Source organism: Acipenser ruthenus, chromosome 1 (assembly GCF_902713425.1).
Source record: "Acipenser ruthenus chromosome 1, fAciRut3.2 maternal haplotype, whole genome shotgun sequence".
NCBI classification, from domain to species: Eukaryota; Metazoa; Chordata; class Actinopteri; order Acipenseriformes; family Acipenseridae; genus Acipenser; species Acipenser ruthenus.
In genome coordinates, this window is record NC_081189.1 from 85,966,121 (window position 1) to 85,979,461 (window position 13,341).

The 13,341-nt window shown below is 38.6% G+C and overlaps 1 protein-coding gene across 9 annotated transcripts in view; it reads right to left on the reverse strand.

The window, feature by feature from the left end:
• Positions 1-13,341, reverse strand: part of LOC117421519 (glutamate receptor 2) — a 62,015-nt gene that overhangs the window by 32,544 nt on the left and 16,130 nt on the right. For all 9 annotated transcript variants that reach the window (XR_009329632.1, XR_009329630.1, XM_034036021.3 and 6 more), the window contains exon 3: positions 9,170-9,409. Coding sequence is in view for 7 of the 9 variants with exons in the window: in XM_034036021.3 (XP_033891912.1) it covers positions 9,170-9,409 (240 nt within the window). In the remaining 2 variants the exon portion in view is untranslated. The remainder of the gene's footprint in view (positions 1-9,169; positions 9,410-13,341) is intronic.

Below are 13,341 nucleotides of genomic sequence, written 5' to 3' on the forward strand. Positions count from 1 at the left end.
GATAGTTTTGTGATAGATAGGTGTCCGCTTTGAAAAGTATCACACACTGGATTCTTACAGATAAATCTGTGAATAGCATGTACATACCGTATTCCTTTGAATTTAAGACACGTTTTTTTAACTATGTTTTGCTTCTCAAAATTAGCCTGTGTCTTAAATTTGACTATATATATATATATAGTTTATTATTATTTCTGAATTTCTATTTTTGTGTACTTTAATCTTTTTACACTGATATAATAATACCGATTCTTAGATCTTGTCATGTCTAAAGACTTGTATCAAAAGGATGTTTTGCATAATACCCCTTTTACCTCTCACACGCAGCACTCTTAATGGGGTTTAATAAAAGCACATGACATTGTAAATTCTTATGCAATCTATCTGATTACAAAAAAGGGGATTTTAATGTCGAAAACTTTAATATTGCATTATCATTAATTGATAGCAGGAGCTAAATCCATGACCACAGACAGATCAGGAGACTTTAATCACATTAAAACTGTGTTGGTGAAAAGGGAGTTTTTATGTTTAAGTTGGATGACAAAGTTAATTTCAACAGATGCATTTATTTTCCACGATTCCTTCATTTGGCCTGTTAATATTACATTACTGTTGAAGTTGTTTATGTATACCGATTTTTACCTTTATTAAAAAATGTGCAGGGATGAATCTACCGATTAATCAACTAATGCCCATAAATTAACCGATCAAAAATGTTAATCAAGTGACAGCCCTAAAATATATATATATTTACAGACGTGCTCAAATTTGTTGGTACCCTTACAGCTCATTGAAATAATGCTTCATTCCTCCTGAAAAGTGATGAAATTAAAAGCTATTTTATCACGTATACTTGCATGCCTTTGGTATGTCATAGAATAAAGCAAAGAAGCTGTGAAAAGAGATGAATTATTGCTTATTCTACAAAGATATTCTAAAATGGCCTGGACACATTTGTTGGTACCCCTTAGAAAAGATAATAAATTATTGGATTATAGTGATATTTCAAACTAATTAGTTTCTTTAATTAGTATCACACATGTCTCCAATCTTGTAATCAGTCATTCAGCCTATTTAAATGGAGAAAAGCAGTCACTGTGCTGTTTGGTATCATTGTGTGCACCACACTGAACATGGACCAGAGAAAGCAAAGGAGAGAGTTGTCTGAGGAGATCAGAAAGAAAATAATAGACAAGCATGGTAAAGGTAAAGGCTACAAGACCATCTCCAAGCAGCTTGATGTTCCTGTGACAACAGTTGCAAATATTATTAAGAAGTTTAAGGTCCATGGAACTGTAGCCAACCTCCCTGGGCGCAGCCGCAAGAAGAAAATCGACCCCAGAGTGAACAGAAGGATAGTGCGAATGGTAGAAAAAGAACCAAGGATAACTGCCAAAGAGATACAAGCTGAACTCCAAGGTGAAGGTACGCCAGTTTCTGATCGCACCATCCGTCGCTTTTTGAGCGAAAGTGGGCTCCATGGAAGAAGACCCAGGAGGACTCCACTTTTGAAAGAAAAACATAAAAAAGCCAGACTGGAATTTGCTAAAATGCATATTGACAAGCCACAATCCTTCTGGGAGAATGTCCTTTGGACAGATGAGTCAAAACTGGAGCTTTTTGGCAAGTCACATCAGGTCTATGTTCACAGATGAAAAAATGAAGCTTTCAAAGAAAAGAACACCATACCTACAGTGAAACATGGAGGAGGCTTGGTTATGTTTTGGAGCTGCTTTGCTGCGCATGGCACAGGGTGCCTTGAATCTGTGCAGGGCACAATGAAATCTCAAGACTATCAAGGCATTCTGGAGCGAATCGTACTGCCCAGTGTCAGAAAGCTCTGTCTCAGTCGCAGGTCATGGGGTCCTCCAACAGGATAATGACCCAAAACACACAGCTAAAAGCACCCAAGAATGGATAAGAACAAAACATTGGACTATTCTGAAATGGCCTTCTATGAGTCCTGATCTGAATCCTATCAAACATCTATGGAAAGAGCTGAGACTTGCAGTCTGGAGAAGGCACCCATCAAACCTGAGACAGCTGGAGCAGTTTGCTCAGGAAGAGTGGACCAAACTACCTGTTAACAGGTGCAGAAGTCTCATTGAGAGCTACAGAAAATGTTTGATTGCAGTGATTGCCTCTAAAGGTTGTGCAACAAAATATTAGGTTAGCGGTCCCATCATTTTTGTCCATGCCATTTTCATTTGTTTTATTATTTACAATATTATGTTGAATAAAAAATCAAAAGCAAAGTCTGATTTCTATTAAATATGGAATAAACAATGGTGGATGCCAATTACTTTTGTCAGTTTCAAGTTATTTCAGAGAAAATTGTGCATTCTTCGTTTTTTGTGGAGGGGTACCAACAAATTTGAGCACGTCTGTATATATAGACCCAAAGAATCTTAAATCAAAAATGGTTTACAGTTCTTGAGTGAGTAATGATTCAGCTGGCACGTGTAGCTTTCTCTAAGGAAAATGCAACCTTATCTGATGGTGCTAACTTGTTACAATGAAAACACGCCTCTAGTGCTTGCTTGGTGCAACGCATGAAGTAAATGTAGCTGATAGTACAGTCACTACCGCTTTATCGGGCTGCCTCGGGAGGTGTAAAAGTATCCTGTCCCAGTTCAATCTGAGAGGACCTTACTCACACTTATATTCAAAATTTATGAATGCACAAGAGAGAAGTATTTTTTACTGTTTTTTATTTCAAAATAAAAATAAAAATAATGAAATTGCATCACATTATGAATAAATGTTAAATGCATCACAAGGCGAAACACCCGCGATGTTGACACGCTAACTTTCTTTGCTACAGCAGCCTGAGAAACCATTGGAGATTACAGCTCCTTCAAGAGCTCAACCCGGTTTACGCAATTTAAGCAAGTCACAGCGTAATCACTTAATCACTGCACTATGCAAACCTGTTTTGCTCTGAAAAGTGATCTCCATTCATCATTTGGAAACACTGTATCCCAATTAAATTAAGTTGTTGTGTACAATACAGTACACAGTTTCACAATGTGAGACCATGCTAGCCCAAACCTTAGATCAACAATGAATTGAAGTTGTATTTTTCAGCTAGTCAAATTAACCAGTCACAATTTCTTCAAGTCATAAACCTAAATTCAGCTGACTCCAGGTTCTAGATGGGATAAAGTGATCCCTCGAAAACAGTAATTGCTGCAAATGAGGCATTTGGGGAAGTGGAGAAGGAACTTCAAAAACTGAGAAGTCTAAATTTAAAAATTTGGATAACCAATTACAAAACAAGAAAGTAGAAACTACACACCTCGATGCCTGTAAACAGTGTGATTCACAGAAAAACAGACAAATGAGAAAATAATAAAATAAAGAAATAACAAAAACAAAAATGAACTAAAAAAAAATTATATAACATAGTTCTGTTTCTTTTCTAATGGAGAAGGGGGATTAAAATTCAACAGTTTAACTCTGCTATAACCAGAAGGAATAGTTATTTTCCAAAAAATATAATAATTTTCTTTCCTACAGCATTGAAGTAACCTAGCTGTAACAAATGTGTGTTTCTCCTTGCAAAACTGAGCTAATCTGTTCTGAGAGGCTGCTATGGTGGCCCTGAAGTACAAAACACAAATCCAAATAACAAAACACAAATCCAAATAAAAAAACACAAATCCAAATAAAAAAAACAAAAGCAAATCAGAAAACAGAAATGCAAATCAAAGAACACAAATGCAATACCAATGGTGTATATTAGGGCAATGGTTCTCAATCTGTGGTCCGTGAACGGTTACATAATTACAGAAAGGATGCAGCAGCACAGTTTATAGATCCCATTGCAAACCCCAAATTTGAGACCTTAAAAACTCAGCTAAGATGCAGGTAGACAATGCATACATGGAGAATATCTCCAAGTAAAAAAAATACCTAAACTCTCGTCATATATAGTTTTGGAGTGTCTAAAATGTATTTGTTAATAGGGAGTTTTTATGTATTTTCGCTCTTGTGCACTCAACACAGCAGCTTGTAGAGCAACACCCGACAGGGCGTGCTTTATGTTAAATTAACATATTAATGCAACACAACGCACAAGCCCTGGAGTGTTATCCCGCTTATAAAATGGATACAATAAGAAAATAAATACAAAAAACATTATTATTATTTATTTGTTAGCAGACACCCTTATCCGGGGCGACTTACAGTTGTAAACAAAAATACATTTCAAGAATCACAGTACAAGTATTAATACAATTAAGAGCAAGATAAAATACAATGACTTTGGTTCTAGCAAGTACAAGTATGACAAAATACGATTCAATAACGGAGCAGATAACAGTGGCAGTGATAGTTACATCAGGATATAATTTAAATACAAAATACTACAGATTAAATAACACTTGTGACAGATTACAGTACTCTAAAGTACAGGATTAAATGCAGTAAAATAGGGAGCAGATAAAGTGCATTAAGGAAGAGTGATAAAGTGTCCAGAGGGAAAAGAGGAGTTATGCAGGTGCTGTCTGAAGAGGTGAGTCTTGAGGAGGCGCCGGAAGGTGGTCAGGGACTGGGCAGTCCTGACATCTGTAGGAAGGTAATTCCACCACTGCGGGGCAAGGGTGGAGAAGGAGCAGGCTCTGGAGGCATGGGTGCGTAGAGGAGGTACAGCCAGTCTTCTAGTGCAGGAGGAGCGGAGAGGCCGAGTGGGGGTGTAGGGATAGATGAGGGTCTAGAGGTAGCTGGGTGCAGTCTGGTCAAGGCATCTGTAGGCGAGTACAAGAGTTTTGAACTGGATGCAAGCGGTGATCGGGAGCCAGTGGAGTGAGCAGAGCAGTGGAGTTGCGTGGGAGAAGCGAGGCAGAGAGAACACCAGGCGAGCAGCAGAGTTCTGGATGAGCTGGAGCAGACGGGTGACGGACGTAGGGAGGCCAGCCAGGTGGGAGTTGCAGTAGTCTAGGCGGGAGAGTACCAGGGCCTGGACCAGGAGCTAGGTGGCGTATATATATATATATATATATATATATATATATATATATATATATATATATATATATAATTTATTTCTTAGCAGATGCACTTATCCAGGGCGACTTACAATTGTTACAAGATATCACATTATTTTTACATACAATTACCCATTTATACAGCTGGGTTTTTACTGGAGCAATCTAGGTAAAGTACCTTGCTCAAGGGTACAGCACCAGCGTCCCCCACCTGGGATTGAACCCACGACCCTCCGGTCAAGAGTCCAGAGCCCTAACCACTACTCCACACTGCTGCTATATATATATCCCCTTCCATTTTTAAGAAAAAATAGTCACTCAAACAAGGTTCTATTTGTTGTAAACATTAAATTGGAGGTTTTCAACATTTCCATTTATTATAATTAATTAAAATGAATGAAACCTCTGTGCTGGTCTCAATTGGTCCCTAAACAGAGCTGACATAACCCGCAATGTTAGCCATTTGTTAGTGACCAAGTATTTAAAAATGCCAATGATGTATTATTGTTGATAATGAAAAGATACAGAAAAGGAGACAAAGACAAAGTTAACTATCCACTGACCTGGAGAAGCCCGGGGTGTAGCGAGGAATCGATTTTTACCGAGGCAAAAATCCAAGCTACTACAAAAATACATGATTGCCATTTTTAAATGCTTGGTCACTAACAGGCTATCATTGCGGTTTATGTCAGCATTGTTTACAGAGCGACTGAGACCAGCACGGAGGCTAACATAACAAAACCAGCCAAATTGTGCACTGAAGCATATAATTACACTGTGTAACAATTTTTTATTTTTTTTTTTGGTTCCTGGGTAGTAAGTGTTATTTCCTAATTGCTTATGGCTCAAAAGTATAGAAAATGGCTATTATTCCCCACAAACTTTGCTTTTGTGACCAGGACAGTGATATTTTGAAATGTACCTATTTCCAATGAGAAAACAGGCGAATTTGTGTCTTTTCGTTCACATAAAGTCAGAAAAAAACAACATATGAATCCAAATTAACATGTATTTATACTAAAGTAATAAAAAAATGACTACAAAAGATTTAGAAGTGAGTAGTTTTTCGAGATTTACGATTATACTGTAAATCACTTTCACGAATCAGCCCCCAAATGTAGTCTCCCATCATGTTCTCGTTATACTGTCCTTGGTAGCGGCGTTCAAAGTCCAGTATATCCTGGTGGAAGCGCTCGCCTTGCTCCTCCGAGTACGCACCCATGTTCTCCTTGAATTTATCAAGATGAGCATCAAGGATATGGACTTTGAGGGACATCCTACAGCCCATTGTGCCGTAGTTCTTCACCAGAGTCTCAACCAGCTCCACATAGTTTTCGGCCTTGTGATTGCCCAGGAAGCCCCGAACCACTGCGACAAAGCTGTTCCAAGCCGCTTTCTCCTTACTAGTGAGCTTCTTGGGGAATTCATTTGCACTCCAGGATCTTCTTTATCTGTGGTCCGACGAAGACACCGGCTTTGACCTTTGCCTCAGACAGCTTAGGGAAGAAGTCTTGAAGGTACTTGAAGGCTGCCGACTCCTTATCTAGAGCTCTGACAAATTGTTTCATAAGGCCCAATTTGATGTGCAGTGGTGGCATCAGCACCTTCCGGGGGTCCCAGCCGTACTCATCATACTTCAAGGCGTCCAGCAAGGTCTTGATGCTGTTGTAATCCTCTTTGAGGTGCACCGAGTGAGCCAGGGGAAGAGACGGGTACTTGTTACCATTATGGAGCAGCGCGGCTCTGAGGCTCCTGGATGAGCTGTCAATGAAGGACAGTATAACGAGAACATGATGGGAGACTACATTTGTGTTTTTCAATTTGTATTTGTGTTTTTCAATTTGCATTTCTGTTTTTCAATTTGCATTTCTGTTTTTTTTTTTATTTGTATTTGTGTTTTGCCACCGTATGTTGCCCTTCAGGTTGTTTCCATATTAAATAAAGGGACAGTGCAGCTTTACCATTCCAGTAGTTTAATTTCTTACCTTTACATTATTATTAAGCACAGTAGACACACATATGATTTCCATTAGACGAGAGTAGATGTTAAAACTTCATGCTGATTTGAACTTGGCTCTCACCAAGATAAGCACCAACTAAGACGTAGCTTTACAGTAACCTAATGTGATCCATCTGTGTCTCTGTCCATTTGCGTTTCCTTCCATATGATGATGCAGATATCCTTCTGTCCGGTGTTGATGGCTGAAGTGTAATGCTGGCTCCAGGGATCAGCTAATTTGCCGCCCTGGCGCATCAGCACACACAATGGCTGCGATGCTGGCTCCGGGGATCAACCACAGTGCGGTCTCCCCAGCGCATCAGCATGACAACCGTCTGGATTGAGCTAAGTAGGGTACATCTCTGGGGTCTTCAAGTGGGCACCTTCCATCCTCGGTGTTTCGTCGACTAGTCCACGACACCTCAAGAGGGCTCGACGGTGATTCTGGCGTCCCAGCATCACCCCCCTCCATCCCCCGCTCAACTCAGCCCAGCTTACTTACCCGTACATCAGCGTTTCTTTCTTTCTATTGTGCTTGAGATCCCCAGCCAGAATCTTTCCGTCTCAACCACAGCCAGTTGCTGCTCCTCTCTGCTGCTTCAGATAAGTTCTTCACTGTGCGACGCAACTCTTGGCCACTGAATCCGACGTCTCTGAGAAACCGGGTTGTAGAGTGTGCCACAAATCCTCGACAACCCACCTCCACTGGGTAAACCCAGACTCCATCCTCGCTGTTCCGCTTCAGAGGCTAGTTGAGCATACCGTAGTTTCTTCCTCTCATACGCCTCATCTACAGCAGCCTCCCATGGCACTGTTAACTCTACCAGGTGGACAAGGCGTGTTGATCCAGAACACAAGACAATATCTGGTCGAAGGTTAGTGGTGGCAATCTCAGGTGGAAAAATAAGCCGTTGACCAACATCTGCCAGCATTTTCCAGTCTCTAGCAGCTTCCAGTTGTCATGGGCAAGGCTTAGTTTTAAAACCTTTTCTTGGTGGTTGCTCTCTTGGGCGGAGGAATGTTGTCTTTTATGTGTAATGTTTTGATGGAACAGGTGGCAATTTATTGGTCATGTTACGCTTGTCTTCCAGTGCTAAGGCCAAAATCACAGCACCTGGTCATGGCGCCAAGTAAACCGTCCTTGGCTAAGAGCCACCTTACATCCTGTCAAAATGTGACTTCATGTTGCAGGCGATGAACACAAAGGACATAAGGGATCCTCTCCTACCCAGAGGTTTAGGTTCTGTGGTGATGGGAGAACATCATATGTTGACCTGATAAGGGAACTGATCCTGCTCTGAATAATGTGCAAATATCTATACTGCTATTTGGATGACAAACATCGTAAAACAGTAAGTTATACAGCCACAGCAATGTCAATATATTTAAGTAATTTGCTTTGCTTTTTTAAGTAATTTGCATTGCTCTTAAGCTTACATAGGGCGCATTGCATTAAATGTACACAGAACACAAGAAGACCTCACGATTATTATGAAGAGAAAAAAAAGCATTAACAACCAAATGTAAAGGTAAATAAAAACTATAAATTGTGAATATAATACAAAAAACAATAATAAACAAACACCCTCAACAAATAGTGACAGTCCATTATCACTCATTTATGATGGTTCAAAGACAAATAGTCCAACAGTTTAAAAGCATTAACTATATATTTAACAGGGTTGAGGCAGGGCGTGAACCAGCAACCACGTACCGTACAAGCAAACTAGGCTCCTCTGCATTCATGTTTTTTTTTTTTTTTTTTTTACCTCATCGATGGGGGACAGAATCCGTAACGGTAGAGTATCATACAACACTGCCTGTTCAAACTTATACTTTACCTCCTTTCATGTACTGAAGCACCTCACATGTGCCAACCAGTAAGTACAAAAAAACATTTAAGGTACTGTACAAACCAAAAAGTTACACTTTTACTGCCAATTTAATTCTCAGTGCACCACCAAGACTTAATCATACCATGTATGTATTAATTAGATGGTGCATCCTGGTTTAAAGTTTGGAATAGGAATGATGTGAAGTATGTGGAGTTCCCAAATTCTGTAGGTAAAACATTATAAGCTGTTACAGAGTTTGCATGATAGCATGTCCCAATTCCAAACTGATGCAACAGCCAAACAATTTAATTTATGGAAATGTAAAACATTGCATATCCACTTACCTCTATCACTGTCATACAGATATGCAAATTTGTCCCATTGATAGTACTCAATCAAACTAAGAAGAGCTCCCTTGACATCTGGTCGCATCTGTAAAACAAACTGATGTAATCCATCTGCAGGGAAGCTTGGTGTTATAAAAGAGACGTGTAAAGTTCCACAAAACGATGTTATAGTATTTACAGACTTCTTATCATAGAATCCAAAAATAGCATATACTCCTCTTGAAAACTGGGAACAGACTGCAAAGAAAAAAAGAAAAAAATGAATTAGCCATCTTTCAAACGATTTTCTGTATTTCAAGAAAATGGCTATGTTGAAAAAATAAAAGACATTGCATTACAACATAACTGGGTACTGTATAGCGACATAATACTGTTAATAGGCATACACACACAATATATACTGTTGGATGTTTGATGGTCATACCTTTGTCCCTTTGTTCATTTTTAAAACAGTCTACAGTTTATTGATATGTTGTAAGGTTTTTGGAAACATACTGGTTACTAATCAGAAACATGATTTCACCAAGTTATGAGATTGTACTTGGGTAATTTGTTTTATTACGCTACTGTAATAAAATATATGAAATTTCATATGTAAGAGGAGTATGAGTTCTATATGTTATTTCTGTAGAAGTAAGGAAATAAAATACTGTTTAAAGCTCAATTAATTCAGCAGGGTCATTCCATGTCAACCTAACCAGAGCTTCCCACCTCAAGATTTTGATGTGTATAAATAAACAAATCTGTAAAACTAAAACCCTAAAATGTGTATAATCTTCATATGCAAGTGGTTTGTCATACAGCTACAGAGGTACTGCTGACCTCTTATTTCTTCTTTGTTGCCATCCTTAAAAATGGATTCTTGCAAAGTTCAACAAGCATTCGTGGGTTATAGATGAGCCATTGAAGGACTTGTGGTGAAATAATTGACTTGGTAATTGAAATCATGTTTAAGGACCCATTATATTTGTAAATTGTTTTTTATAATTGATCTTTAAATCACCTGCTGTTGCACAGAAAATGCAATTTGAAAACATCACACGGTTTTCTGAGCATACTTTGTAGTACTAATACATTGTCTGACAACATGATGGCAAAAGTAGAACTACTTCAGACAACACATGCCAGAGAATAGTCCGGATCAGGATGATAAATATTGAGCTTGCTCTCACTGTAAGAAACTGCGAAGATATCAGAACAACTGACAACGAACCAAGAACTGTCAGAGCTAACAGAACTGACACATATTTAAAAAAATGATGAGCCAGAGCATATTAAAGAAAAAAATGTTCGATAAACAATCCTCGCACAAGCAATTTAAACTGAAGTCTACCAGTCTCTGCTTATTAAATTAAGTGCAGTATAACTTCACAAGAACCGTTGCAAATTAGCCCTATTAGAACAATCACTTACCTGACACTGAACTTTCTCCAGTATGAATGTGTTATTCTCTCAGTGAAAACAAAGACCATGGTTGGCTAATTCAAAGATAAACTATTATAGTGTGAATCATGCATGACGTATACAATCGTTGCCTGCCTGCCATCTTCACACAAACTGCAACCAGACAAGGGGCATGAGGAGGCAGCTGCCACCAGGCAACTGCAGCCAGGTAAAGTGCGTGAAGATAGCGAGTAAGTTTTCCTTATTGATTTCTTTACTGTTTTCTTTGAAATATACCTTTTAAATGTTAATTAATGTGACGTAATCTTCATAAAAGTACTACATACTTATGTTTCTTCATTGCCAAACCCTATTATAGTGAACACCTTGTTATAACAAACATGTCTTCAGGTCCTATGGGGGTTTGTTTTAGTGAAGTTAGACTGTATATTAAATGTAATACTGTACGTCCAGTGAGGCTCGAAAAAAGTACGTGTCTGAAGAGGATCACAACAAATGCAATTGTTGCATCACAATCTTACCACACAGATCTGTATCTCATTTTCTAATGGGGATTTGTTTTTTTATATGGGCAACTCTCTCAACAGCACACATCATTAACTTTACATAGCAACAATTAATGAATGTTTGATATTTGTGTTCTATTTTACAACAGTGTGCCTTCGTGTGTGTTATTGATGTGTCATTTTTGTGATTTTCTTATGTGGCACTTACAGGGTAGTAGGGGGCACCAATCTCATCGAGGCGCCTAGCGCAGACGGGGGAAGAGTGTGGGAAGGATTCAAATGGTGCATTCTGGCGCATTTCTTCATGGTTTAAGCATGTGCTAGACTAGTAGTGGGCTGCTTGTAGTGTCTGACAAAGTACTTCATTAGTGAACTTCTTTATTTCAGCACTGCTCACAGCAAGACACGATCAACAAGAAGAAAAATTGACTTTTGGAATTGGTGACCGCATATGGAGTGAAATAACTGTCAAAAATACTTGTGTGCGTAAAAACCATCACAACTGTTGCATGAAACTGGGGTTATCGCATTCTGCTAGTGATCATAATATACAGCATCTCTCTGCACTTAAGCATTTGTATATGAGCTGACAAGGGCTCAGCTGATATCCCATCATGCATTTCTTCTCAAATGCATACAGCCTCTATTCATGAACCCCAAATATCTCTGACAAGCACCTGGTAAATATTTTTACGATATCACAACAAAAGGAATTCGCAATAAAGGTGCATATGTATGGCTATTATGTATTATATATTGCCTAACAGTATGATATGACAAAATATAGTATTAGATGGTGGATCGCGCCAGTCGCTGGCTTATTTTGAAAACTCTGCATCAGATTGAACAAAAAGCTGTGCAGTACAGAATACCATTAGTTTGTACATTAATTATAAGTTGTGTTCCGCATTGCCGGTTTAGGAGCAAGAGACACAAAGATTTAACAAGTCAACAATTTAATGAAATCGAAGACGACAAAAATGCTTGGGCAGCTGGGGTTTTTATTGATTTGATGAAACATAAAGGAATAATCGACTTAAAAATAGTTTGTCTTGAAAATCTAAACAGTCTGCCACGATAATAATATGCTTAAAAAATGTCAATCATGTATTTTTGTATTAGCTTGGATTTTTGCCTTGGTAAATTAATTATTTATTAATATGTTAATGCAACACAACGCACACCCTGTTGTGTGTTACTTTACAAGCTGCTGTGTTGAGTGCACATGAGCGCAATATACAAAAACTCCCAAATAACGAATACATTTTAGACACTCCAAACTACATATGATGGAGAGTTTAGACATTTTTTTTTTTACTTGGAGATGTATGCGTTGTCTTCCTGCATCGGTAGCTGAGTTTTTAAGGTCTCAATTTTTGGGTTTGCAATGGGATCTATAAACTATGCTGCTGCGTCCTTTCCGTAATTATTTCTACAGACCACAGACTACCTGAAAGAAGCCGGCGGACCACCAGTGGTCCGCGGACCACAGATTGAGAACCACTGTCCCAGGATACAGCACGTACGTTTAGACAGAGGATCAAATAACGTTCAAACGTTGCACGTGATTGGTTCTCTGTTGCTTCACAAACACATTATAACCTGATTCTGTTGGCCAGTGGTCAATCAAAGTCTGATTATTGTGGCAAGTGCAGGTCGTAGTAACTCACTTGATCAAAAACTAAATTGAAATACTTCATGAAAATACAATATTTTGAGTGGATGAGGAATGGGGAGAAAATGTAAATAAGTTTATGACTATTCAAAAGAAGTATACAAAAAGCCATATAGCAGAAGTGGGCCAGATGAGGGAGAGGATGTATAGCATTGCAAATACTGCTGCATTGAGGTACATGTTCGTGCTGACAGAATGCAAGAACATATTGAAAGTAAGCGACACATTAAACTAAAACAAGAAAGTGAACTGAGAGACAAGCATTCAATTTCTGCGGCTTTTATACACGCTTTAATAAAACAGAGCGCAGAATGACTGTTTTAATGAGTTTGTCAGAGCTCTGTGCTTTGCAGGACAGCCACTTTTTATTGCAGAGGGGTATATATTGGTGATGTACGACAGTACTGTCCATCAGATAAACACTGCCTAATGCTGGCAATCTTAATCTTAAATATTTGACAGAAAATTGGACCGTCCAGTTTTGTAAATATTCTTTTATTTTTATGATTTCAAAAAACCTGGCTTGTTTTGTGTTTATGTCGTGTTCATATCTTCTTTCCGTCAGCACAGCGATTGCCCAAACT